Below are 26,437 nucleotides of genomic sequence, written 5' to 3'. Positions count from 1 at the left end.
ATTCAAGCCTAATTTAATGGAGTCCAGTTTGCAAATTAATTCCAATTCAGCAGTCTCTCATTGGAGTCTGTTTCTGAAGTTTTTTTGTTGAAGAATTGTGACTTTTAGGTCTGTAATCGAGTGACCAGAGAGGTTGAAGTGTTCTCTGACTGGTTTTTGAATGTTATAATTCTTGACGTCTGATTTGTGTCCATTTATTCTTTTACGTAGAGACTGTCCAGTTTTTCCAATGTACATGGCAGAGGGGCATTGCTGGCACATGATGGCATATATCACATTGGTGGATGTGCAGGTGAACGAGCCTCTGATAGTGTGGCTGATGTGATTAGGCCCTATGATGGTGTTCCCTGAATAGATATGTGGGCACAGTTGGCAACGGGCTTTGTTGCAAGGATAGGTTCCTGGCTTAGTGGTTTTGTTGTGTGGTTGCTGGTGAGTATTTGCTTCAGGTTGTGGGGGGGGAGAGTCTGTAAGCAAGGACTGGCCTGTCTCCCAAGATCTGTGAGAGTGATGGGTCGTCCTTCAGGGTAGGTTGTAGATCCTTGATGATGAGTTGGAGAGGTTTTAGTTGGGGGCTGAAGGTGATGGCTAGTGGCATTCTGTTATTTTCTTTGTTGGGCCTGTCCTGTAGTAGGTGACATCTGGGTACTCTTCTGGTTCTGTCAATCTTTCTTCACTTCAGCAGGTGGGTATTGTAGTTATAAGAGCACTTGATAGTGATCTTGTAGGTGTTTGTCTCTGTCTGAGGGGTTGGAGCAAATGAGGTTGTATCATAGAGCTTGTCTGTAGACAATGGATCGTGTGGTGTGGTCTGGATGAAAGCTGGATGCGTAAGTAAGTATAGCGGTCAATAGGTTTCCGGTATAGGGTGGCGTTTATGTGACCATCGCTTATCAGAATTATAACATTCAAAAACCAGTCGGAGAATACTTCAATCTCTCTGATCACTCGATTATAGACCTAAAAGTCGCAATTCTTCAACAAAAAAAACTTCAGAAACAGCCTCCAACGAGAGACTGCTGAATTGGAATTAATTTGCAAACTGGACACCATTAAATTAGGCTTGAATAAAAACTGGGAGTGGATGGATCATGACACAAAGTAAAACTATTTCCCCATGTTTATTTCCCCCCCCCCGTTCCTCGCACATTCTTGTCAACTGCTGGAAATGACCCACCTTGATTATCACTGCAAAAAGTGTTTTTGTTTGTTTGGCTTTTTTTTTTTTTTTTTTTGGACCCCCTCTCCGGTTGGTAATAGCTCACCTTTCCTGATCTCTCTCGTTGATACAATGGGTGTTACTATACACACTGTATGTTCTCTGTGTGTATAAAATCTCCCCACTGTATTTTCTACTGCATGCATCCGATGAAGTGAGCTGTAGCTCATGAAAGCTTATGCTCAAATAAATTGGTTAGTCTCTAAGGTGCCACAAGTACTCCTTTTCTTTTTATAAAATGGGTTGACATCCTTTGGAATGAAAGCTTCTATATAAAGTAATAATGTATTCTTATTTTTAGCCAGTCTATTGAGGGCATTTAGTGCCTCTTTGAGCTACTAAAATACTTTATAAAAGAATTGTGGGTTGTCTTTGAAGGTTATAGTTGTTTTGTGTGCAAACTGTATACATTAGAGCAAGAAGATCTCTCAGATGTTCTAGCCCATCCCTCTACCATTGTTCTTTGAAAATACTTCAAGTATACTGATTGTACTGGGTCCCTGGAGTTAAAGGGTCATAACTCTATTGTGTGACTAGAGCCTGATTTTCATAGCTAGAGAGTTTTGAGGGCTGCTACCTTACAACAGCTGATAGTATATTCCATTTTGTGTTGGAAGGGTACAGACCCTACTACTGAGAGTTCCTTTTCCCTACTTCTGATAGTAGTGCTCATCTTCATTGTTGCTCTTTCCACAGTCATTTTAATCAGGCTCAACCTGATAAAGTTAAGCATTTGGAGACTTTTCTAGCATTTGAATATAGGTTACTTGACCTAATTTGATCCTTTTGCTTTCCTCAACCTATAATATATTTGAATACTTTGAGGAGACATTTTCAGCATCTTTTGGTGTGCTTGGGTGCCTGGATAATTTGGATGATTGTGACACAGTCTGAATTTTCTGTCAGATTTTTATGAATCCTGTATGAGTCATTGGGACCTGGCAAATGAAAGGGCTCTCTTCCAGGAGACTGTTACAGGCTGGGGCATTGATGAGACTCTGATAGGCAAGTAGCAGATAGACTGTTGCATAGGATTCTCAGCTGTTCTAGCTGTTATGGAGAGACCTTGCCTTTTAGTATAGGGAAGGTATTAGAGAAGTTCAAGTGGAGTGGAAGGATTATACCGCTTCACATGACTTGATTTTGTACTGTGTGACTGGTAAAAGCATTACATGTTTTTACTTAACAGAAGCTCTGGCTTCTTGAGGCTTGAGTACATATCTTACTGGAGTGCTGAACTCTCCAGCTCTTATACTCCTTAGGAGAGATGGGTTGTGCCCAGAATTACAGAAGTTATGCCTTACTTCTCATGGCAGTTTGAACACTGGTTCTTGCTCACTATTTGGTGCTTGACTTTGCCTTTAATAGTTTTCCTTATTTCACTGTTTGGCTGAGGCTGTCTTGGAGATTAAAAAACATTTATGGATACTGCTATACAACTGTGGGAATTTTCTAGGTTCATTAATTAATGGCTTTGGAGAAAACAATTACCTTTAAATCATGGTTTCTGATTTTATACGTTGAATTAAATCCACACTTATGTATTCACTGTAGACAGTACTTTGGGGATTCATTCATTAATGTCCTTAGTTCCTTTTGTCAGCAAGGGTTAAGTGGTGCTGTCACCTGTTCAGCAAGGGCAGAATGTACCATCCACAGTGTTCGCACAGTTGAGTAGAGTTTAACATCTAGTTAGGTGCTGGGAACGCAGACAAATACAGATGTCACAGCTTGTACCTTCAGAAAAAATGAATCATAGCTGAAACACATCCTTTTCTAATTTGTTTTTATTCCTGAGTAGAGTGTGTTCCTTGATCGTTGTCCATTTATGTACTATAGAACAGGCAAAACTCTGCCAATCCACTGTTTTCTGTCCACTATAAGGACATGCTTTATTGTCATTTTCTTCAGAGTTCTCTCAAGATTTATCAGCAAACTCATCTGGAATATGCTCGGGTGAAAGAAGAAATTGCTAGAAATGATGCTGTGTAAGTGAGTCTTTTCTAAAAACTTACTCTTGTCTGTCATTTCTATGAAAATGCACAAGCTATCTGTAAATTGTCAGAGATTGTGTTTTTGTATTTACTCTCTTTATATGCAAATATAATAGGGGGAGCTGGCGTCAACACCTATTGTTAAGGTTGCCTAATGCTTCCCATGGGAAGACCCTATTTTCAGTTGCTTCTGACTTGCTAGATTTTAACAATTTTGTGCTGAAATTTTTCTTGATAGTTTTTCATGTTTCAGGATAGTTTTGTTTTGAAAGTTTTTCAGCAAAGATGGTGTAGCCATTTGCGTGTGAGAGCATGTAGTTGGCATACTGAAAATAGAAGTGTAGCTGCAGTGGTGTGAGGGGCTAGCTGCCCCGAGTATGTACCTGTGGTCTTAGATGGGATCATACTTGGGGTAGCTAGCCTGTTGCACCACCGCAGCTGCACTTCTATTTTTAGTGAGCTATCTCAGTCAGAGCTAATATGGATATGTCTCCTCCAACTGGAATTTACATCTTCCAGCTCCAGTGCAGATATACCCTTAATAAAATCTTAAGTTAATGTAACTAAAGTAAGATTTGGGTTTTGTGTAATGACTTCACTTTACACTTCCTTAGTGGCTATGGAATTCTACAGGAATAAATGACAGTACAGAAGATCTATAAAATTAACATTATTTTGTTCTGTAAATATTGTGATGCTAATTTAGCAATTTCATTGTCTGCCTATGTAATATCCAACTACTTATTTGCTTATAAATGCATTAGTTCATTTTGTTAATTGATCTGGAAACTGATTCCCCAAAGGACTAAGCATCTATAAAGCTTAAAAGTTCAGCTGTCTTTGACTAAAATGTATGAAGGAAAAAGTCTTATCTCTTCTATAAAACCACATCTGTGTCAGAAACAGTTATCATGGGAATCTTAATATAATGTGGGCCTTTGCTGTGAGGAAAAAAATACAGCAAAGGATGTTAAACCTTTGGATTGGATGTTAAACCCTCAAATTGGGATATGCCATTGTTAAGAGAACGTGTAATCTTAACTCGGGCATTGCATCTGTGTAAGAAGAATTTATTTGAAGTTAATCTAGTTACACTGATGCAATTTTTCTAATATCGAAATGGCCTCTCTACTTTGTTTAAATACATTACAATAGACTTAATCATGTAGTATTTTTTAAATATAATTTAAAATACTCTTAGTCCATAGTTATCTGTTGGTCTCTGCTTTAAGAAGTTGGGTAAGCATTATTACCCTCTTTATCAATCATAATTAAACGCAACGTTGTGAAGAAAACTTCCTGAGAGGTACTATGATCTAGTAAAGAAGACCTCAGAAATCCTGTGTTTTTATCTTTGTTCTGCTATAAATTTCTGTTCATTTTTGGGCAAGTCACTGAAGTCAGAATTTTTGCGATTTGGGGTACCAAAAGTTAGGCACTTACAGCCATATCTAAACACTCTAATACTCTGAATAAACAGGCTCTGCGACATAGGATTTCCTGAGTTCTAGTCCCCTTTTCAGTGACCCATCTTAATTCGGCTTCATTTCAAATCTTGTTAAGCACGGACTCTCTCCACCTTTTAGGGCAGGGGTCTTCAAACTGTAGGGGGGCACAGAGGAATGTTCATGGGGGCAGCCCCCTCTCCAACTGTTGGCCTGGCCCCGGGCCCAGCTGCCGTCATGGCTCTGCTCTCTGCCCTTGACCCACCCCCATGGCTCTGGCATCTGCCCCTGGCTCTCAGCCTAGCTGCGACTGCAGCCCCAGCCTTGGCAGTGCTTGGATGGGGTAAGGGTGGGTGTAGGGTAAAAAGTTTGGGGATTACTGTTATAGATGGAGTAGCTAAAGCACATACAAGTTAAGGCCAAATATTCAAACTGTTGCTTCAGATAAAGTATCTAAACCCATATTTAGATACCTAACTCAGTGGCCTGATTTTTTTCTTTCCCCCTCCCTTCTCCCCCCCATGCAAATTTGAGCACTTCTGAGAAATAGTTAAATCCTTAACTTTAGGCACTCATGTTAAAAGATTTTGGTTTGAATAACTTAATCTATGAAATGCTGAGTTACTTTCTCCACAAAAACTGTTGGATTTATTTGTAATTCAGCTGGTCTCTTACTGAGATCTAAATATAGAATATTTTTTTTAAAATATTTTTTATTTTTTTATTATGATCAGGAAGAAGAAACTGGAAGCCAAAGTGAAGAAACTGGAAGGTAATTGTCACTTTTTTATATTCAAGTTACAATATTAGTGGCTCACTTAATCTTTTTTAAACCTTTTATTAACGCAAAGTTAAAATCGAACATTAACATATGACATCACTTATTCAGGATCAGGTTAATATTTAAAGAACTTGGCTAAAATTCTCACCTGATGGTTGGGGAGCCTGCATCCTTTGACTACGTTACAAAGGGTGACCAGATTTCTAAATGCCTATCCTCCTTTTGGTTCTTCTCTCATGTCTGACATGATGTGAAATCTTTTTCATTACAAGAACAGTTCATATTTTACTGTATCACAATTCCATAGGAGGAATCACTTTTTTTCAATAATGTGAAATACAAAGTCTAGCTGCTAACAATAAAAAAATTAATTTCATTCTGTTTAAAATGTAGACCCTTTACTAGAGTATCTAGTAAGCAGGTGTGGGGATCTCTGGGAAGCCAGCATTTTGTCATAAAATGAATCTCATAAATAACTTTCTCCCAAAATCATCAAATTCCTGTACACAGTCACGACATGTGCAAGTATATTCCCCTTTCCCTGCAAGCCCTCCATCAGAGCACAGCCCTAGTAGCAAAAATGTGATGGATATTAACTGGAGTCAAATGCCATCTATACAGTAATTTATAAAATTTTCTTTGTTTTGTGCAAATTGAAGATACCCTTTTTCCCTTATAGAGACCCGCTCATGCAGATCAGCTTCTTTGTCCAAATCCCTCTCCCATCTTTTCATCTGGATTGTTTTCTTATCAAGAACTTTTTCAATCAAAATTGTGTATATCTTAGAAATTAAACATTTGTTCCGGCTTGCTCCTGGGTCAGCTCCTCAAATTTGTTTAAATGTCTAGATAGAGCTGCCTCATTAAGACTGCACAATAAAATGTTTGACTTGTAAATATTGAAACTATCCAGTTTCAAACGACTATCCAGTTGTTTCAAACAACTATCCAGTTGTGTAACAGATTAGAGATTATTTTTACTAGCATTTTTGACAATTGGAGGAATTAAATGTTAGTATCATAATGACCTGGGAGGAGGAGATAATGGTGTGGTTGAGCAATTTGGTCAACATTCAGCAAGGAAGGAACAGATTTTAGAAAAATGGATTTGATCATGGGCTGGATGTGAGGAGGGGAAGGAGTTGACGATGACCTCCAGTTTGCAGACCTGGGTGACATGAAGGATATATTAATGTCAGTCACAATGGAGCATGAAGGTAGGAGAAAGGGTTTGAGAAGAAAGATAAGCTCTCTTTTGGCCACGTTTATTGGCTCTAAAGCTGAAATATCTTAAGGATAATAAAGTTGAGAATGAACCATAGCGTACACATCTCTAATGGAGAAGAGGCTTTTAGTTGGTGCTTTACAAAATGCAGAAATTAGACTATAACTCCAGAATCTCCTGAGGCATGTCAGGATGTCATAAATAAGTCATTACAGTCAGTATCTTTGGTTTCAGCTCTATAATTTTGATAAATCACCTTAATAAAAAAAATCTCTACAGGTCAAGTTTCAGTACAAAGACCTTTGGTATCCATGCTGAAACTGGACCATATTCAGCCTTGGTGCAAGTGAGCATGGCTCCCACTGAAGTCAAAGGGATTTGCATCTTATGTAGTAGGACTGAATTTGACCAGATTCCTTTGCAACATCAACACATTTTTATTTTTTATCTAACTTCTAATTCCCTAGCCCCTTCATTAAATAGGATAATAGGGCATGTGAAAAATATCATCACCCAGTTTGGACCTGCCTTTCCTATCTGGGGAATATGGGGCTGTATTTAAGTTCATGAGCGGTGGTTCGTATTGTGATGCTTGGGTGTTGTCTTATTATAACTTTAAATATACATTTAGTGTGTTCTAATCCTGGTAAAATACTTCAGAAGAAATCACACATACATTGATGGATCCCAGATAAACTTTCAAAGTTTAACAAACCAAAAATGCAGTGTGTTTCTATAGGTCTGCATTCTACACTTATATTTGCTGGTTTCAGGTGCTTTGACTTGTACATTAATAGTCTCATGCCTATGGTTCTTTTTCCTTAAATAAAGAGGCTGCAACAAAGCATATGCAAGACTTCAGACAGTTGAAGACTGAAAAGAAAGTTCTTGAAAAGGAGCTAAAGAAGGCACAGGTAGTAATTGGCAACTTTGGGGGGGAAATCTTTCTGTAGTATTTCTAAAAAAAAGTAGATACAATAACTGTGAATTTCATGAATATCTCAGTTTGAGGTTTTCAACTATACTAGTATAGTAAGATCTTGAATTAGCTTGGGGATATTGAATTACAACACTTAGTATTTTAGTTGCTGTTTCAGACCCTACACAGCATTTATTAAGTTAGTGCACTTTAAATAAATATTGACCAAAGATCATTGGTCTTTTCAATGTGATTATTGTAAAATATGGATGTATTGCATAGCAATTTAACGCAGTTAATTAATGTTAAACAGGAAAAACGTGATGACTTTCCCAAAGAGAAATGCAAAAAGGGTGAGTGTCCAGTTTTTGTTTGCCTTTAGATTTATAGTTGTATTTAAACTGTTACTTTCTGTATGTTATTAAACTGTATATATTCTTTTCAGTGTTAAAACATGCAGAGACGCAGAGTGCAAGAGAAGGTCCAGTAGCAAACATAGACAAAGGTACACTTCTGTTAGACTTTCTTCTGTGCAGTACAAATGGTTCAAAACATACTGTTATTCTGCAGGAATATATCTTGCTGTCTTGGCAGCAGTATTTTTAGCAGTACAGATGTTTGAAATGGATTTATAATGAATATATATTATAAGAGCAGATTTAGCTGGTATTAGGAATGAAAAGCAAAATACTTTTATGAGGGAATATACACTACTAAAGTTGATATGCAATTTATTTACATTATTTCATGTGAGAAGGTTCTAAAGACTTATTTTAAGTTGTCACTTTTTAAAACAATTTTTCACTTTTCATACGCAAACACCACTTAGCAATTACCCAAAATCCAGCCTGAAAACAACAGACTGTAAGATATCCCATCATCTCATTCCATTTTCCAGTGTCCTCAGTTCAGATCGTGAAGAGGCAAGTAAAGCAAATAAAAGAAAATATGAATCAAATCTTCAGTGGTGTTTGTCAAACTGTAACAGGCTATACCTTCCCCAAGGAGGCAAAAATCCAGGGAGAATGGACTAAAAGAAGGGAAATGAAAAGTTTCATCATAATGAATCACTTCTGTCTTGCATAAAGCTAACACATCTGCTGAATATTCAGTAGACTGTTCTGTTCTTTTCTTTACCTCTTTAATTCCAAATGGAAATTGCTGAGCAAGCAAAGCAAACACTGTCCTGACTGTAACCCTCTTCCAGAATGCATTTTAATTGCTGAAGAGGGATTCCTCACTTTAAGTGAGGGTTTCCTAACTGATTGTACTTTTGCAACTCACATATGTGCTTTTTTTGAATACCAATTGTTTCATTTTTTAAAAACTACTTAAAAATTTTTGATGAACACAAAAACAGGAGAGAAAAAGGAAACACTTCCCTTTTTTTCTGACCAGTTGTATTCCTTGTTTTAGAGCATTTGTATACAACTTTAAGTACAACAAAAATTGTTTTTTGCAAAATAAGTTTGTTACTTGATGCTTATTTGGTTTTGAAAATCCTAATCAATTGCACTTAACTTCATCCTTCTGTTTCTAATTTGGTGTGTAAATGGATACTACTTAAATTCAGTTTCAGGAAGTGAGAGGGCTTTGCTGTTAATGAGAAGTTTGTTTGGAAAATAGCTGCTAAGTAGATATCTCCAAATCAGAGAACCCATAAATGACAGGTGGCAGTGGAAAATACCTAATGTACATAATATGCCTATTTATGTGATAGAGGTCATGATGAAGTGTGACACCACAGCAATTTTCAAACTTCAGCAAAGCTACATGGTGGTAATCTGACACAAACTATCAAAAGTAAACTTGTTCCAGCTAGCGTAAAATGTATTGTTATGTCTCGAGTTGTGTGTTCTTCCTTACCAGTGACACTGATACAGGATACACATAGGGTGCACGGAGAAAGGGATGGAAAATGTTATACTGCTATTACATAAAACAGTGGTACACTCTCATCTGGGATGCTAAGTTCAGTTCTGGTCACTGCATCTAATAAAGGATATAGCAGAAATAGAAGGATTCAGCAACAGTGATAGAAATGCTTAGAGACACGGAAAACCTCCATATAAAGAGAGGGAAGATAGGGACAACTTATTTTATAATAGAGATCAAAATGAACGGACATCATATAAATATACTCTTGTTTTGATGAGCTCATGAATAAGGCTATGTTTCAGTCATGGGTATTTTTAGTAAAAGTCATGGACAGGTCACGGACAGTAAACAAAAAGTCATGGCCTGCGACCTGTCCATGACTTGTATTATATGTCCTTGACTAAATCTTGGGGGGGCCCTTGAGCGCCAGCAGGCGGAGGCAGTGCGCAGAGCTGTCTGGCCACATCTCTACCTAGGAGCTGAGGGAGGGGGATGTCGTCGCTTCTGGGGAGCTCTCTGAGATAAACATGACCCTGAGCCCCCTCCCACACACAAACTCCTGCTGCTGCTGGGGGAGGGGGGCATGGTGGCCGGAGATGGCCCCAGCAGCAGCCGGTGCAGCTGGCCCAGGAGCTGCCTGAGCTGCTCGGGTGGCTCCTGGACCAGCTGCTGCAGAAGTCACGGAGGTCCTAGAAAGTCACAGAATCCGTGACCTACATGACAAACTTGCAGCCTTAATCTTGGATGGTACAGAGAAGTGGAGTAAGTGCTCCTATTTACCGTTTCACATTATACAAGAGCAAGTGGATAATCAGCAAAATTGAAAGGGAGCAAATTTAAAACTGATAAAATGGAATTTTTTTTTCATGATGTACGGTTGCCAAAGGAGCTCATCACAAGAAATCATTTGGTATGTCTACCCAATTGGAAATGTGAATCTCGGTGTGCGTGGACAGATTTCCCCTAGCTACATTAGCTTGGTTGCTAAAAATAGCAATATGAACATTACAGCAGACTTGGGAGTTAGTCAGGCTTGGACTTGGGTGTTTAGCCTGAACTGCTGCCCTTGTTGAAATGTCCACGCTACTATCTTTAGTGTGCTAGCATGAGTCTCTCTGCCTGTGCTAGTGGATCACCTCCCAGCCTCAGTGTAGCTATAGCCAATGAGGCCAAGAGTTTATGAAGATGCCAAAAATGGCTGGAGATATATATATATATGTATGTGTGTGTGTGTGTATATGTGTATGTGTATATATATATACATATAACAAGTATCCAAAATTTCATTAGTAATGTGTTTATAAAAAAAAAAAAAAAGTCGTGAGAGACAAACCTTTGTACTTCAGGCTGTAAACTAACCTGTGAAGGAGTTATGAAGAAACTTGCTCTATTAACAGATTCTTCTATAATTTCACACTTCAGAGATTCTTGCACTTTCCCTGAAGCAACTGCTATTGACCTACAGAATTAGGTAGACCATTGGTCTGATCCTGTGCACCTGTACATGTGTTCATAAGGTTGTTAGCGTTCTCTTCATTTTTTGCTTTTCTTTTTAGTGCTGCTATAATTGTATTTTCATTATTTAACCATTTCAGTTTACACCCCTCTGAAAGTTAACACTCAGAGTATCGATCTGCCTGCATTTACTTAATTTCATGTGCTTTGTAGTGCCTTTTAAATAAGTTCTTTTTCTTAATATTGCAACAGGAAATGGCATGTAGGTAATTTTTAATTTACTAAAAACCTCCATTAATTTTAAGTTGATTGAATCTGCTCCCAAATTTCTTGTTTCATTTCTATCTCTCCTGAATTTACTGAGCTCTGTAGGAGGAGAGAAAGTCATGGCTGGCACAGTGCATGGGGAGGTGCAGGCCAGGGGCTTAGAGACCAGAGAGCCCTGCACCTGCCTGCCTTAGAAGCTCAGTATGGAGAGCATTTTTCTTAGTCTCAAGGCTCTCTGTGGGGAGGAGCAAGCAGTGGACTGGGGCATGGGCTTCTCATGAACCACAGCCTCTCTACCCCCTGTGAATCCTACATGCAGCAGTATATAACTTCGGTTCATCTATACCATTCTTGCACTAAGTGTTAAGCCACTGACAGAGTGAGGACTACCTGCTGCATAATTCAGGTCTGATCTACTGCTTAGGATATTGGGCCTTGATTGTAGCTAAGCAAATGTGCATGAAAACATACAATTATTGTATTTTCTCCAAGTTCCTACCTATGAGAAGAACCTGCGTGAAGGACCGTTAACTCCTGGATTGGGTATCTAGGATATATTTCCCCAGATAAAATGGTTCTTTACATTTTTTATACTTTTAGTTAATATATAATACTAGATTTTAGTATTCTCTATTTTACTGTATTCATACATGTATGCTTGCTTAGAACAAAAGTGATATGACAAATTCCCAAACTTAAAAAGCTATTTAATTGTAAAGTATTTATTTTTAACAGGAAAAATAAAGCTGCTATTGGAGGAGCTCTGGATGTGCATTGACAGCACAACAGGAAAAACACAGAACCATGAACATGATTATATCTTGGGTGAGATGGAGCACAAAAAGTCTTGGAATGCTGTTGAAACTTTCTTCTTTTTTTTTAAATCTTTCTCATTGAGAACAAATTGTATTAATGACTGTTTGTTTTTTTTCCTCAGCAGCTTCTGTTCAGGGTCACTCAAGGATGCCTGAAAAAACAGGCAACTTATTTACAGAAGGTATGTTGCAATAGGTTTTTAATGTATTTGCTATAAAAATAAATGCACTAATTCAGGCTAAATGCTATTGTATTATCTCAGAACATTACAAATTAACTATTTGAAAAGTGTTATGCTTGTCTACACTGGCAAGTTTTTTTTGATGAAACTAATGTCACCAAGGAAAAATCGACAAAAGCAAAGGCGCCAAAGTGTGTGTACGTTTGCTCCCTCTGTCAACAGATCGTGTCTGCATTTGGGGTGGCAGCAAGAGCAATGGATTGTGGGTATGTATCCCGCAGTGCCTGGCGACACCATCTGTCTCTTGGTGTTGTGGGAATGCGGAAATGGAGCGTGGCGCATCCTGGGATGTGCAAAATGTACTGTCATACACCGCTTTGTGTCCCACCCCTCCAAAGGTCTTGGGCTTCCTTTTGCGACATTTTTCCAACTGTCATTCTTTTATAGTGCACGCCAGCATCTGCAGTGAGAGAGGATGGATCCTGTACTTCTCTCCTATGCGCTGTTAGTTGTCATGAGGACATTGTGCATGGCAGCACAGTTACTTGCATAGTTACTCACCATTAGCAGAGGGTGAATTGCAGGCACCCGAGTGTGATATGGACGGCAGCAACTTACCAGTGCTTTGTGCATTCACAGAGCAACTGCGTACGGTAGACCAGGGGTGGCCAACCTGTGGCTCCAGAGCCGCATGCGGCTCTTCAGAAGTTAATATGTGGCTCCTTGCATAGGTGCCGACTCTGGGGCTGGAGCTACAGGTGCTAGTTTTCCAATGTACCAGTAGTGCTAACTGCTCAACCCCTGGCTCTGCCCCAGGTCCTGACCCCACTCCACCCCTTCTCCAGAGCCTGCCATGCCCTTGCTCCTCCCCCTTCCCCCAAGAGCCTCCTGCACCTTGTGAAACAGCTGTGATTGGGGAGGGAGAGGGAGGCGCTGATTGGTGGGGCTGCCAGCGGGCAGGAGGCACTGGGGGCGGAATGGGGAGAGCTGATGGGGAGACGGCTGATATGTTGTTGTGGTTCTTTGGCAATGTACATTGGTAAATTCTGGCTCCTTCTCAGGCTCAGGTTGCCCACCCGTGCGGTAGACCATCGCTTTTGGGCTAGGGAACTAGCACTGATTGATGGGCTTGCATTGTCATGCAGGTGTGGGATGACAGTCCTTGGATACAGAACTTTAGGATGCGTAAAGCAACCTTCATGGAGCTATGTGCTGAGCTGGCCCCCGACCTGTGGCGCAAGGACACCAGATTGAGAGCTGCCCTTCTGGTAGAGAAGTGTGTTGCAATCGCTGTGTGGAAGCTGGCGAATCCAGACAGCTACCTGTCAGTTACAAATCAAAGTGGATGGGAACCTCGGAGGCAGTGACCATGAGATGGTCAAGTTCAGGATCCTGACACAAGGAAGAAAGGAGAGCAGCAGAATACGGACCCTGGATTTCAGAAAAGCAGACTTTGACTCCCTCAGGGAACTGATGGGCAGGATCCCCTGGGAGAGTAACATGAGGGGGGAAAGGAGTCCAGGAGAGCTGGCTGTATTTTAAAGAATCCTTATTGAGGTTGCGGGAACAAACCATCCTGATGCGAAGAAAAAATTAGTAAATATGGCAGGCGACCAGCTTGGCTTAACAGTGAAATCCTTGCTGATCTTAAACACAAAAAAGAAGCTTACAGGAAGTGGAAGATTGGACAAATGACCAGGGAGGACTATAAAAATACTGCTCAGGCATGAAGGAGTGAAATCAGGAAGGCCAAATCACACTTGGAGTTGCAGCTAGCAAGGGATGTTAAGAGTAACAAGAAGGGTTTCTACAGGTATGTTAGCAATAAGAAGAAGGTCAAGGAAAGGGTGGGCCCCTTACTGAATGAGGGAGGCAACCTAGTGACAGAGGATGTGGAAAAAGCTAATGTACTCAATGCTTTTCTTTGCCTCTGTCTTCACGAACAAGGTCAGTTCCCAAACTACTGCACTGGGCTGCAGAGTATGGGGAGGAGGTGACCAGCCCCCTGTGAAGAAAGAAGTGGTTCAGGACTATTTTGAAAAGCTGGACGAGCACCAGTCCGTGGGGCCGGATGCGCTGCATCCGAGAGTGCTAAAGGAGTTGGCGGATGTGATTGCAGAGCCATTGGCCATTATCTTTGAAAACTCATGGCAATCGGGGGATGTCCCGGATGACTGGAAAAAGGCTAATGTAGTGCCCATCTTTAAAAAAAGGGAAGGAGGAGGATCCAGGGAACTACAGGCCAGTCAGCCTCACCTCAGACCCTGGAAAAATCATGGAGCAGGTTCTCAAGGAATCAATCTTGAAGCACTTAGAGGAGAGGAAAGTGATCAGGAACAGTCAGCATGGATTCACCAAGGGCAAGTCATGCCTGACTAATCTAATTGCCTTCTATGAAGAGATAACTGGCTCTGTGGATGAGGGGAAAGCAGTGGACATGTTATTCCTTGACTTTAGCAAAGCTTTTGATATGGTCTCCCACAGTATTCTTGCCAGTAAGTTAAAGAAGTATGGGCTGGATGAATGGACCCTAAGGTGGATAGAAAGCTGGCTAGATCATCGAGCTCAACAGGTAGTGATCAATGGCTCCATGTCTATGAATGTCACGGGTAGTAAGAGAGAACTGAGAGGTGGGCATGCTTGCTCCGTATCATATGCCCTGGGATGGGAAGATACGAGAGCATGCAGGCATGCAGTTCTGTTCAAAATATTCTGATTTCATATGCAAGATGTTGCACTACCAGTGGGATCTATGTACAAAACATCTCGAAGAACCACAGATACTGAGAGTTATGTAACTTTTTTCTTTTCCGTTCTATCTGGTGCATTAATTTTTTGTGTCCTTGGAGATGGCAGTCAGAATGTGAAATGAGAACTGTGATGTTAAAGACCACTTCCACTTCTTGTTTTGTCTAAATCTTGCATTTTGAGTTCTTGAGGACAAGTTCTGCCTTTGTTTTTTCTGTACAGTGCCTGGTACAATGGTGTCTTGATCCTTGGAGTCCTTAAGCACTTATTTTATGAAATAATAAACTATAACATCACAGCATTGCTTTGTGTGTCAGTTAAGATTGGGTCTATGCTTAACACACCATGCAGTCTAAAAAGCAAGGGAATGAAAAGTTAAGGCAACAAGCAGTTCTCTACCCAGAGAGACATTTCACCAATCGCCATACACCACAGAGAATGAACTGTAATTTTGCCCCAGTAGGGATGCCAGCCTTCTGTCACCCTCTTCCCTAAATTACACTGTCCCCACCACCACAAACAGTTTAAACTTCTGTCCCTTCTGCACGCTTTTCTCTGAAACGACACACACCTAGGTGTGGGAAAGTATTTGCTGGAAGGCTGGAGTCTGTGCTGGCACATATGTTTGCAGAATCTCGGGCCTATGCCAGTAAAGACACTATACTACACATTGTTCTAATATAAAATTATGAAAATTATGAGATGCTGCATGTGTATCTAGGGTTATAGAAATATACCTGAAATACTACATTATATAGTTCTAGTGCATATATTGCAAATAGACATAGTTAAGGTTGTTCAAGCAGTTTTGATTTTTTGGCCTTTCCTGACTCGAGTCCTTAACTGTACATCCTTAATATTCCCAATATCTTTTTGACATGATAACGTATAATTATATTTGAGAATATATGAAGGTCTTCATTTTAATCCTAGTTCATGAACAATGTTTTTGAAAATGAAATTTGTTGGTGCTTCTTCCAGTTATCTTTGAAAATATTTAGAAAATCGTGATCAAAATATGTTTAATCACAAAATAGTATTAACTTGATTAAAACAGAACGAAAAATACAAGAACCGGTTATATTTTTGTCTTTTGTAGAAGTTGCACAAACCCACCAAAAATTCAGGAAATCAGATGGCAAAATGCTTCATCCTCATTCTTCACCGGAAACCACTGAAAAACAAAGTTCCTTAACAACTTTGCAGATAAAAGTAGACAAGGAGCCTTCTGGAAGTGATCAATTTGAGAGCAAGACCACTGAAGAACGTCTTCAGGACTATAATGGTGACAGCGCTTTTTATGAGGACAAAACTATAGAGATGGTTGTACAGACAGACTTAACAGACAGTAGCTCAGAGTCCCCTGATCAGGAACAAGAACAGCTTAGTGGAAACTTGCTTGATATTTTGAACTGGGCCAGGCCTCTGCCGCCTCTTCTATCGCCAGTATGTTTTTCACCACTGGCTACGCAGGTGAGTTATAGTAAGACTGAATTGGCAAAAGCTCAGCTTCTCTAGTACTGCAAAAATAATTAAAGCGATTTGATAGGCTTGTCTAAAGTATTAGTGTTTGTCTAATTTCAAACACTTTACAGGGACTTTGTCACAATGTTTAGATCCAAATTTAGTTAATATTTGCTGAGTTTAAAATTCTCTCTCTCTCTCTCCACAAAATAGTGTGACACATCTCTTGTAATGCAATAAGCGTGAATGACTAAAATAATGGCATGACAATCAATAAATATACAGTACTATATACATTACAATCAGAATGTAAGTAACGAGTGTGGAGGTGACTTTTGAGTCAGTAAAGTCCCCTGCATCCAGTACTTCTCATGGACTTGGAAATTTTTTAGTTTGCTATAACTGCTTCATTAGGCACTGTTGCCTGTTTAGCAAGGTTACCATTGGAAATCTGAATTTGAGAGCAAAGCTCTCAAACTTGAGTGCCTAGAGATGTACTTGTTTGATTTTAAGAACCTAACTTCAGGCACCAAGCATTGAAAAGTTGGCTGACAGTAACTTCAGCCTCCTTGTTTTATTGGTGCCTGATGTAGTCCTTTCTCCTTTCCTTTCTGTGTTACTCATTATTCCACAGTTTGCTCTAAGATATCAACTGGTGAAAAGGTAGACGCTGAGTTGTTCTTTTGCCATAAGTGTCCCCTCTAGGCCATTATTAGAGAACATTGATAGAGAGACTTGTAATTCTGCTGTCCAAGCTGTATCTGTTTAAGTGGTTACATTGCATAAGTTCCCAGTGCTTGCCAGTACATTCACTGAAAAAAATATTATAGCCATAGAATTATACTGAATTTGAAAAACTGCAGTTTGAAAAACTGTCCTTTTTGTATCTTTTAATTGAAGGATACTCTGTTTGGAGAGTCCACTGATTCCAGTGATGAAGAAATTGATCATAATGCTCACATTGTGGAAAGTATTTTAGAAGAAGGCAAAGCAGAGTCACAGAGTAACTGTAGCTTTGTCAGTATGAAAGAAAGCAATGAACATGAGAAATCACATGAACCTCATGACAGAGAAATCTCAACTAAAGTGAGAGAGAATGAAGAGATACCAATTTATATAGACACTTTCACAGCAAAATTAAGATACGTTAAGAAGAAAGATGCTGAAGCAAAGCAAACTGAGATGATTGTTTCAAGTATGAACACGTTGGCCAATGAAGAACATTTGGAAGAGGACTCTGAGAATATAGGGCCTGCAAAGATAGACATAACACTGAAGGTAGCAACTCCAAAACTGGAAGCCATCAATGAGAAGGAAGTCCATACTGACGAGATACAAAATGAAGATAAAACCTCTTCAGCTATGTCATCTAACTTCCAATACTTGCAAGAAAAATCTAATGAACTAGTACAAACAGAGAAGACTACAGTTATAAATTTAAATACTACAGCCAATTCTGAACCTATGAAAGAAAGGTGTAGTGAATTAATGGAAACAGAGGAAGCTGAATTACCAGGAAAAGTAGAAACGCCAAAACCAGCATCCACTCTCAGAGGTGATGCTCACTTGCAAACTGAGGAACCCATCTTTGCAACTGAAAGTGTTTTGGTAACCCCTGAGAATTTTGAGGAAGAGCCTAGTGAAGTGATGAGGAATGAAGAAATGGAAAATGAATCCAGCGACATACAAACAAAATCTAATGTGATAAAAACAACACCCTGCATAGAAGAGCACATTGAAAAAGTAACCAAGGAGGAGAGAATAATAGCTACAATAACCACAAAAGGATTCTGTGTAGAGACAAGTAGTGAACCAAGTCATAATGAAGAGGAAGATGTGAGATCTAGTTTCAGACATTCGAAATTCCTTTCTGGAGCAGAGCATGATAATGAATTGATGTGTCAATGTAATGGTGCAAGAACATTTCTGCAAACTGAAATAGACACTAAAGCTAAAGATATCTCCACTAAATCACAATGCTCTGAAGAAAAAATCAGCGATGAAGAGACACTGGATAAACAGTTTGAGCATATAAAACAACATGGAGTAAATGAAGAGGGTGGACTGGAAAAAAATAATGCTTTTAGACATGACTCATTTATACTTGCCACTGAAAGAAGCAGAGATTCATTATATATGGATAGGGAAAACCATACTGCAGAGGTATGCAGAACTGCTTGCTCAGTGTCTGCAGAAGATGGAGATGGGGAACTGCTCAGAACTGGAGAGCAGTGTGTTGAGGTCAATATAACTCAGCCTGAACAAAATATTTTCTCTGGTAGTTCAGTAAACAAGGAAGATTTTCTAGAAACATACACATTTGCTAAATCGCTCCATGTTACGGAAGTTGGAGATTTACAAGATGCAACGGAGGAAAGGTGTCTACAAGCTAAACTAGACCATGAACAAAAAGATGCTAATAACCTATTGCAAAAGAAACCAGATTTTGAAACTACGCTTATGTCACGAAATCCAGCATCTGGTATAAATGGAGAAAATGATCCATTAGAACCTGAAGAAATAGTTCGAACTAATCGTGTATTACTTGCACCAGAGTGTGTCACAGAAAGAACTAGTGAAATGAGGCAGGCTAAAAATACATACATTGTATCGGAACAGAGGTCTTCCAAATTTCAAAATTTTATAAGAGTATTTGAATCTCAGGAGATCGAAATGGAACATTTGAAACTTAGAGAGAGAAGCAGTGGTCCATTAGAAACTGAGAAAATAGATACTGTGAAGTCTGTCATAACGGAAAGTGAACACTCTTCTTGGGCACAGTTTTTGAAACCTCTGGATTCATGTTCAGTAACTGAAAATTCTCAGTGTGAGGAAATAGAGAAATTAAATGACAAACCATTTGAGAGCATGGTGATTCAGAACTGTAACAGTTCACCTGATCTGGAAGAGAATGGTGTGGAGGAAGTAGAGATGAGAAACCAGATTCCAGATGTCTCAGACCAGGTTGTCTCAGAAAAAGATTTTATTGGAAAACCAGCTTTACCCATAGAAGATGTCTTGCAGACTGGAAGTATAGATAGTAAAAAAATTAACTCACCTGTCACAGCAACTTTGGAGAGCACAGTAGCGTTCACTGATTTTACTGCTTTCAGTTTTCAGGTGTGTGGTGAACCTTTCAAACAGAATTGCCAAGCGTTTGACGCTAATAGTGAAGAAGATTCTATTACAGCACTTAGTACTGCTTCATCCCTAACTAGAAGAAATGAAAACTGTAATGATCATGATATTCAAAGTATGCCTAATTATTCTGTAGGTAATTTGGTGAAGAGCAAGACAATACATAATGATAAAGAAAAGATCAAGCCACTTGATTGTCCCAGTAATAAATATGAGAATAAAAGTAGAACAGAAATTGAAAATGAAAAGGAGCAGCCAAATGCCAAAGAACCACAAAATACGTTGGTAAATATACAGATCTTCGATAAGAGTTCTGTTGACAGGGGTACACATGTGGAAAAGGAAGCTAGTCTAGTTTTTGAAGAAGCAGAATGTGAAACATGTAGCCTGAAGGAAATTGGCACAACTCTTTCTGTAATAAAAGAAACTTCACCTCAGAGAGTGGAGCCTCTTTGGTCTTCTGAAGGTCAGGTCCGATCTATAGAATACAGGCTTGATGAAACCATTAAGAACAATGACAAAGAATTGAACATCGTTAAGCTATTTGGAGAGACAAATGGGAACAAATCTTCTAAAAGTACTTCTGAGGTTCCAAAGGAGACAAATGAATCTGAAGAGGAAGACTTTCCTTATAGAAAGGTCAAGTATACAAAAGAGCATGAACGTTTTTTAGTGTCCAGTGAGAAATTGAGAACTTTCAGGATTTACACAGTGGATGTACCAGTAATTCACACAGCTGTTGATGAAAATGACCAAATGTGTGAATTCCCTCCTTCAGTGTTCTCAGATGCACTAGCAGATATGCCTATGCCTTGTATAACTCACCATTCTCCAAGTATTGTGAAGAAGCAGTCATGTTTAACAGAAAAGGTTTATCCTAAAGGCAAACTTTTCTCAGCACATGGAATTGTATTCCATAATAATGAAAATAATGAGAGAGCATCTGCACATAGAGAAAATTCTAAAACAGTTGGGTCAGCATCTGGCAATGAGAATAGCTTGATAAAATTAGAAGAATCATCTACATCTGCTGAGGTATCGGAAAAGATCCCCACAAAACAAACTACTTCAGAAATTAATTTATCACACTATATGTTAGCCAAGTGCTCAGAAATCTACAAACCTGATACAAAAAATAGTAAATTAGACACACATCTGTCTGGCAATTTCTTACAAATAAATGGTAATGAAAAACTTGCATCAAATATGGAACAAAGTGTGTCATGTGATGCTGGCATAGAAGGGTCTAAATCACATACAGTGTTTTGTGAAGAATTAAATGATAAACAAAAAGAAACTTATGTTGCTTTTGCCTCCGCAGATATCGACACAAATATTGTTCAAGATGGCTGTCAGTCTTGTTTTGATGACCGTTACAGTGATGTTTTTCTTAAGGAGACACATTTTCAAAGAAAAGATAGAAAGTTTTTGACAGAATTCTATCAGCATCCAACCGTGTCCGATGAAATATCTGACCCTAGACCCGTCAATGAAACCTCTAAATCACAAAAAGCAATATTTGAAAACACCCACATTGTGGACTCAGAGTCATCTCTAGATCTTATATCCAAAACCAACAGTAGATTGAAGTGGGAAGTCCAGGAACCATCAGATGTCTTAAATGCTTCAGCCAAGACATCAATCCAAGCAGGCCAGGGCAGACTAACGCAGAGATTACTTCAAGGTAAAGGAAAAAGAAAAACTCAGCAGGTCCAACTAACCCAGCCAGTTCTAGCCAATGCTGATACTTCTACACCAACCAAACGTTCGCCTGAGACCATCAATAAAATTAGACTAGAGATGGGTCCACCTTTACCTCCCCTGCTCCCACCTCTAATAACTACCCCTCCAAGAACTGTGCTTCCTGTTTCTCCGATAATGTCTTCATCTAGCCGGTCCTCTCTGCCATCTCCTCTTGATGGTCTTATTTCCCCTCTAAGAGTAACTCCATTTCCTCCACTAATGTCTCCTTTGTCAGATGCTCCAAAGTACAAATCTCCCCCTATATTTTCCACTTCATCTCCCTCAGAGACAGCAGTTGGTCGAAGAATCCTGTCCTCACCTTTGCAATTTTGTGCTGCCACACCAAAGCATGCACTTCCCGTGCCAGGAAGATTTCCTCCATCTGCAGCTGGTAGTTCTGCTTTAGATGCTCCTCAGGAGAACTCTGTGAAAATCTTGGACACTATGTATCCAGAGCTATCACCAAGAGCAAGAACGCTCAACATTCTCAAAGGTAACATTCAGCCCAGTGGGCATGCCCCTTCAGAATACAAGAATGTACCAGGGCCAGTGAGTCAGTTCAGTGGGTTCAAAGCAATTTCTTCTACATCCACTGCTTTTGTTAAAACAGGGAGTAATTCAGAATCTCACAGTAATAAAGATCAAAAAGATTCAGGGAGTCAGAGTCATGTTGGAAAAAGGATATTGTCAGCCTCTATGCCGAGAAGTGCAAAGCGGCTGAGGCTAGACAGTGAATTGCCACAATTGGAGACCAAGGAAGATGTTGCAATCAAAGCTATAGGAGACTTTAATATTGAAGTACTGAGTGCTGCAGGTAAAACTGTCTCACTCAGCAATTGTGAAATTAGGCAATTAGCAGGCAACTGCAATTCAGAATTGCCTTCACCAGTAGAGAATATTATTGATCCTGTGACTTTGGCACTGAAGAAAATTGCTGAATCCTGTTTTGACCTGTTACCTGTTATTTGGAGTCATGTGTACGTGGGAAATATTTCGAAGGTCCCGGTAATGAGAGATGAAGAGAAAGAAGTTGTCTATGAATTTGGTATCGCAAACAAGGTACATAGTGTAATTCTGAATTTCATATTTTAATAATCCCCTTTGTCCAAATAGAATACAAATGTGTAATAAATTAGACTAAATTAGCAGACAGGCCAGTTGTAATGCAGATATTTATACTGTCAAAATGATCATAGCAAAAGGCTGCAAACTTTTGAAGGTATTGCCTGGGTTTAGTTAGTCTAAAATATCCCAAAACTTGCCTACGCAATTTTCACTGTTCATCTAGGGGTTTCTCCACTTATGTGCCAGTCCTATTTAATAGGATGTTACTGTAAGTCTGTGTTATCTCATAACTTGAACATTTTTATTTTCATTTTATTTAAAGGGCAATGAAAAGTCACATTATTCCTTCTGGTTTGCCTCTGGTTTATTATACTTTTTTGGTAGGTCTGGCCTCACCTTGGGTACTAGTATTTTTATCTTTTTAAATTTGTTGCAAGTTTCACCATGTGCCTTTTTAGTACAATTACCAAGAGCATTTCTTTCAAGGACAATGTCACAACTGTTTACTCAGCATACACCCAAAATAATACTTGTGAAGTTCTTTCAACTGTACTGTGGATAATGAATGTTAGTAAAAATCGCTTTTGTGTGTTACAGCATTTAGCAGAGCCACTGCTGCATGCTATTCTCAATAAACTGAAGACTCAGAAGATGTCTTTGAACCACAATTTTACTCAGGCTTTATGTAGAGTATACGTAGGAATCTGTCGGCAGTTGGGAGATTTGGAAAGAGCTCGCCTCTTCTGCTACAGCTTACTTAAGGAAGGTATGGTGTGACATAGCCATTTTGTGTTTGTATGCTTTTTTTTTCTAGATTGTTTTCATCACATGCTTCATAGATATTAAACTCCAACGAAAGCTGTTTAAGCAAACAATCCCAAAACACATTGTAGTTCTAAGAACTTGAAGGTGAATATCAAAAATTAAAATTGTCTGCATTGATTTTTCAGTGTTCAAGTTTAGAGAAATGCAGAATAAACCGTGTAAATAGCAACAAATTATTTAAATTTTTATTTAAATCTAAATAAATCATAGCAAAACGTTTGTTTGCAAGATATGATTGCTTAACATTCTGTTTTAAACACTGTTAGAATCCCTGTCCTACTTGGTACATTTATCTCATGGGAATCACAAAGGGGACTTGCTGAGAGTTCTAATCTTGTTCTCTTGGAGCACCAGGATTTTCTTAACCCTGTAGCCTGCTTTTGCATTGGCCTTCTTCCTGCAATCTTGTCTGATTCTCAAGAAACTTTCTAACCTTCACTCCTGTCTTGTTGAGAACAAACATAGCACTTGCTTGCATGGTGCAGGTGGTGATGAGATATTTCAGTAGAGTTCACTGGAGAATCAGAATGATCATGAAGATAATTTCTTCATGTTCACCAGTATCCGCTTCCTTCCATCCATGTGTGCATGTATTTCTTTCCCTCTGTCCATGGCTATGGAGCTCGTAGTTAAAATTCTTCATATATGGTTTATGCATGATGAACATAAATGCTGCTAATGTCTTTAACATATGAAGAAATCCTTCACTAACAGGGTACAGTACACTGTTAACAGACAAGGTCACATTCAGCATACTGTATTGATACCAAGTTCTTCTTCGGGTGATTGTCCACATAGAGTCTGCTCGCTGAGTACGCACATTTTGTATGCAAGATTGGACACTTTTGGCCATGAGAGTTAGTCACTGGTATGCCAGATTAGGTAGGTATCGCCAGTATCAACCTCTCCTCCACTGGCTGTAAAATGAAAGTTTATTCCTTTGCTGGGTATAGTAGGGACTCATCTACCACCTGTCCACCTTTCCCTCCATGGGTAACACAGTGGGAGTCAGGAAAGGAGTCGAGAGGATTCCATGAGAGGCAGAAAAAAAGACTTGGCCCTCATAAGGAGCACCCCTCCTGACACCTGTCCCCCACCAAGTGTCCCCTACCTCAGTTTTTCTACCTTTAGCAGCCATGGCCCTATTGGACATCCAGAGTGTACAGCCATACTCCAGAAAGGCTGCATCACCCTCTGTTTCTTGGGCTAGTTCATTCTCCCCTGAAGAGACGAATTAAATCACCTCAGATAAACTACTGGTGCAGTCTTGGATACTGTAGAGGCGAGAAAAAGATAATGAAGAAGAGCATCAACTGTGAGGAGAAGAGCTGATCCCTGCTGCTATCGTCTCATTCTTCCTAGATGAGGAAGTGAATCTTTCTATAGCTGCATTGGTGGATGAATTCAAGGTGTTGAAGGAGCTCATGAAACACATGGTGGAGACCTTGGATATACAGTTGGAGAGGTAGCCCAAGAGAAATAACAAACTCTTGCACATCATTCATGCTTCTACACCAGAGGGATCACCATGCCCGTAAATGAGGAACTACTGCATCTACAGTGGCTGCTTCAAAATGAGTTGACAGGAGGCATCAGGTGTCTGTAAGGGGTTTGAATATATTTACACCCATCTGGGACTAGGTTCACTTGTAGTAGCAGCTAGTCAGGAGAGATTCAAACTTAAATCTACTCAGAAGGACACAAAAGAAATTGGATCTCTTGAGTTTTAAGGTGTACTTGCCAGCTAGCCTCCAGATGAGGGTGATTAATTACCAGTCTTGCTCTCCAAATACGACTATTTTTATTTCAGTTTGTAGACAGTCTCACAAAGGAATAAGACAACACTTATGATGTGCGGCTTAAGGAACTCAACTAAAGGCAGAAAAAGTTGAGAGGTGACATGGTTATTGGGTATAGGTACTTATAAATAGAAAAATATCTGATATTGCAGGAAGGGGGTTCAACCTTGCTGCCAAAGGTATAACAAGATTCAGTGGTTGGAAGTTGAACCTGGAAATAAGATATGGTTTTGCAGCCGTTAGAATAATTAACAATTACCAGAGGCTAGTGGTGGGACTCACCTTCACTTAGTCTTTAAAGTGATGTTAGATATCATTCTAAAGAATAAGAGATAATCCAGTTTGTGGGAGAAATTCTGTAGCCTTTGTGTGCGGGGGTCAGAATGGATGGTTGTGTTGACCATAACGCAAGAATTGGGGGTCATGCAATGGAATTAATAGGCAGCCAGTTTAAAACAAACCTAAGGGAGTATTTCTTCACACAGTTCAGAGTCAACCTGTGGAACTCCTTGCCAGAGGATTTTGTGAAGGCCAGAGGTATTACTAGATTCAAAAATGAAACCCCACACAAAAGGGGAAACAATGCAACTAACTAGACAGTGTCAACTGCACAAAATAAACTGAAATATCTTTGTCAGATCTCATACTCTTGGGTTTATCTTTAACAATATGCCAAAAATCATTAATTTGAATTGCGCTACCAGTTCCTACAATTCCTATTTAAAAGATGAATGATTTTGAAGGTACTGTGTATATGCCAAGATTATATACTAATCTTCTGAAAATTATTTTAGTAAAGTAGCTCAAAAATTTGTTTTAAATGTGCCAATTTGTCTTGTGTACCTGTTATACACACTGGAAAAATTAGAAGAAATACCTGTAAGGAGTTAGCCTTTGCAATCTGAGCAGTAAATTTAAAAGGGTATTCAGAGGTTTATCTTTTTTGATTTATCCTTTCTCGTTTCTCTTCCAGACTTCCCAGAATCTGCCAAATTAACTTTGTTTATCACAAATGTGTGGGATGATATATTCTCCTTCCAAGGCGTGATTAACAAAGCTATGCAGTTAGTTGTCAGGAAACGTGCACGAGGAGAGGTGCTGAACTGTCTGCGTGCTTATCTCAGTTGGGAAAAGGTAACTTTCACTTTTACTGTTTGGGTAGGTCCCTTACGCCTGCACTGATTCCTAGGAAAGATCAAAGCCTAATTATACAGCTTGCAGACTAAAGGCAAAGAAAGCACACTGTACAAGTCCCCCACGTAATCTGTTAAATTTCACAACTAACGCTGCTGCTTTTTATAGCTTTTTTACTACTGTCAAGTCTCATTCTGTTAAAACCTTGATGGTGTATCTTTTTTCTTACTAAACCTTTTTCTTTTTTAAACTTTGCCTGCAAGTCTATTAGCTTGTCCCTGACCTTCCTGTTTTAACTCTGATTTTATAAAACCTTTCCCCCCTCCCTCCCAATCTTAACT

At 39.3% G+C, this 26,437-nt stretch overlaps 1 protein-coding gene across 6 annotated transcripts in view; it reads left to right on the top strand.

The window, feature by feature from the left end:
* The window catches only part of ICE1 (interactor of little elongation complex ELL subunit 1), a 78,579-nt gene that overhangs the window by 12,363 nt on the left and 39,779 nt on the right, over positions 1 to 26,437 (top strand). For 3 of the 6 annotated variants that reach the window (XM_077810821.1, XM_077810823.1, XM_077810824.1), the window contains 11 exons: positions 3,131 to 3,207; positions 5,393 to 5,430; positions 7,496 to 7,578; positions 7,897 to 7,936; positions 8,029 to 8,088; positions 11,919 to 12,008; positions 12,121 to 12,180; positions 16,028 to 16,401; positions 17,293 to 22,332; positions 22,936 to 23,104; positions 25,936 to 26,096. In XM_077810821.1, coding sequence (XP_077666947.1) covers positions 3,131 to 3,207; positions 5,393 to 5,430; positions 7,496 to 7,578; positions 7,897 to 7,936; positions 8,029 to 8,088; positions 11,919 to 12,008; positions 12,121 to 12,180; positions 16,028 to 16,401; positions 17,293 to 22,332; positions 22,936 to 23,104; positions 25,936 to 26,096 — 6,192 coding nt within the window. Of the gene's footprint in view, positions 1 to 3,130; positions 3,208 to 5,392; positions 5,431 to 7,495; positions 7,579 to 7,896; positions 7,937 to 8,028; positions 8,089 to 11,918; positions 12,009 to 12,120; positions 12,181 to 16,027; positions 16,402 to 17,292; positions 22,333 to 22,935; positions 23,105 to 25,935; positions 26,097 to 26,437 lie in introns of those variants that run through there. The other 3 variants (XM_077810826.1, XM_077810822.1, XM_077810827.1) reach the window with 3 other exon arrangements.

The sequence above is a fragment of the Eretmochelys imbricata genome, chromosome 2 (assembly GCF_965152235.1).
Source record: "Eretmochelys imbricata isolate rEreImb1 chromosome 2, rEreImb1.hap1, whole genome shotgun sequence".
NCBI lineage: Eukaryota > Metazoa > Chordata > Testudines > Cheloniidae > Eretmochelys > Eretmochelys imbricata.
The sequence above is the reverse complement of the archived record's forward strand: the minus strand, read 5'-3'. Positions and strand labels throughout refer to the sequence as shown.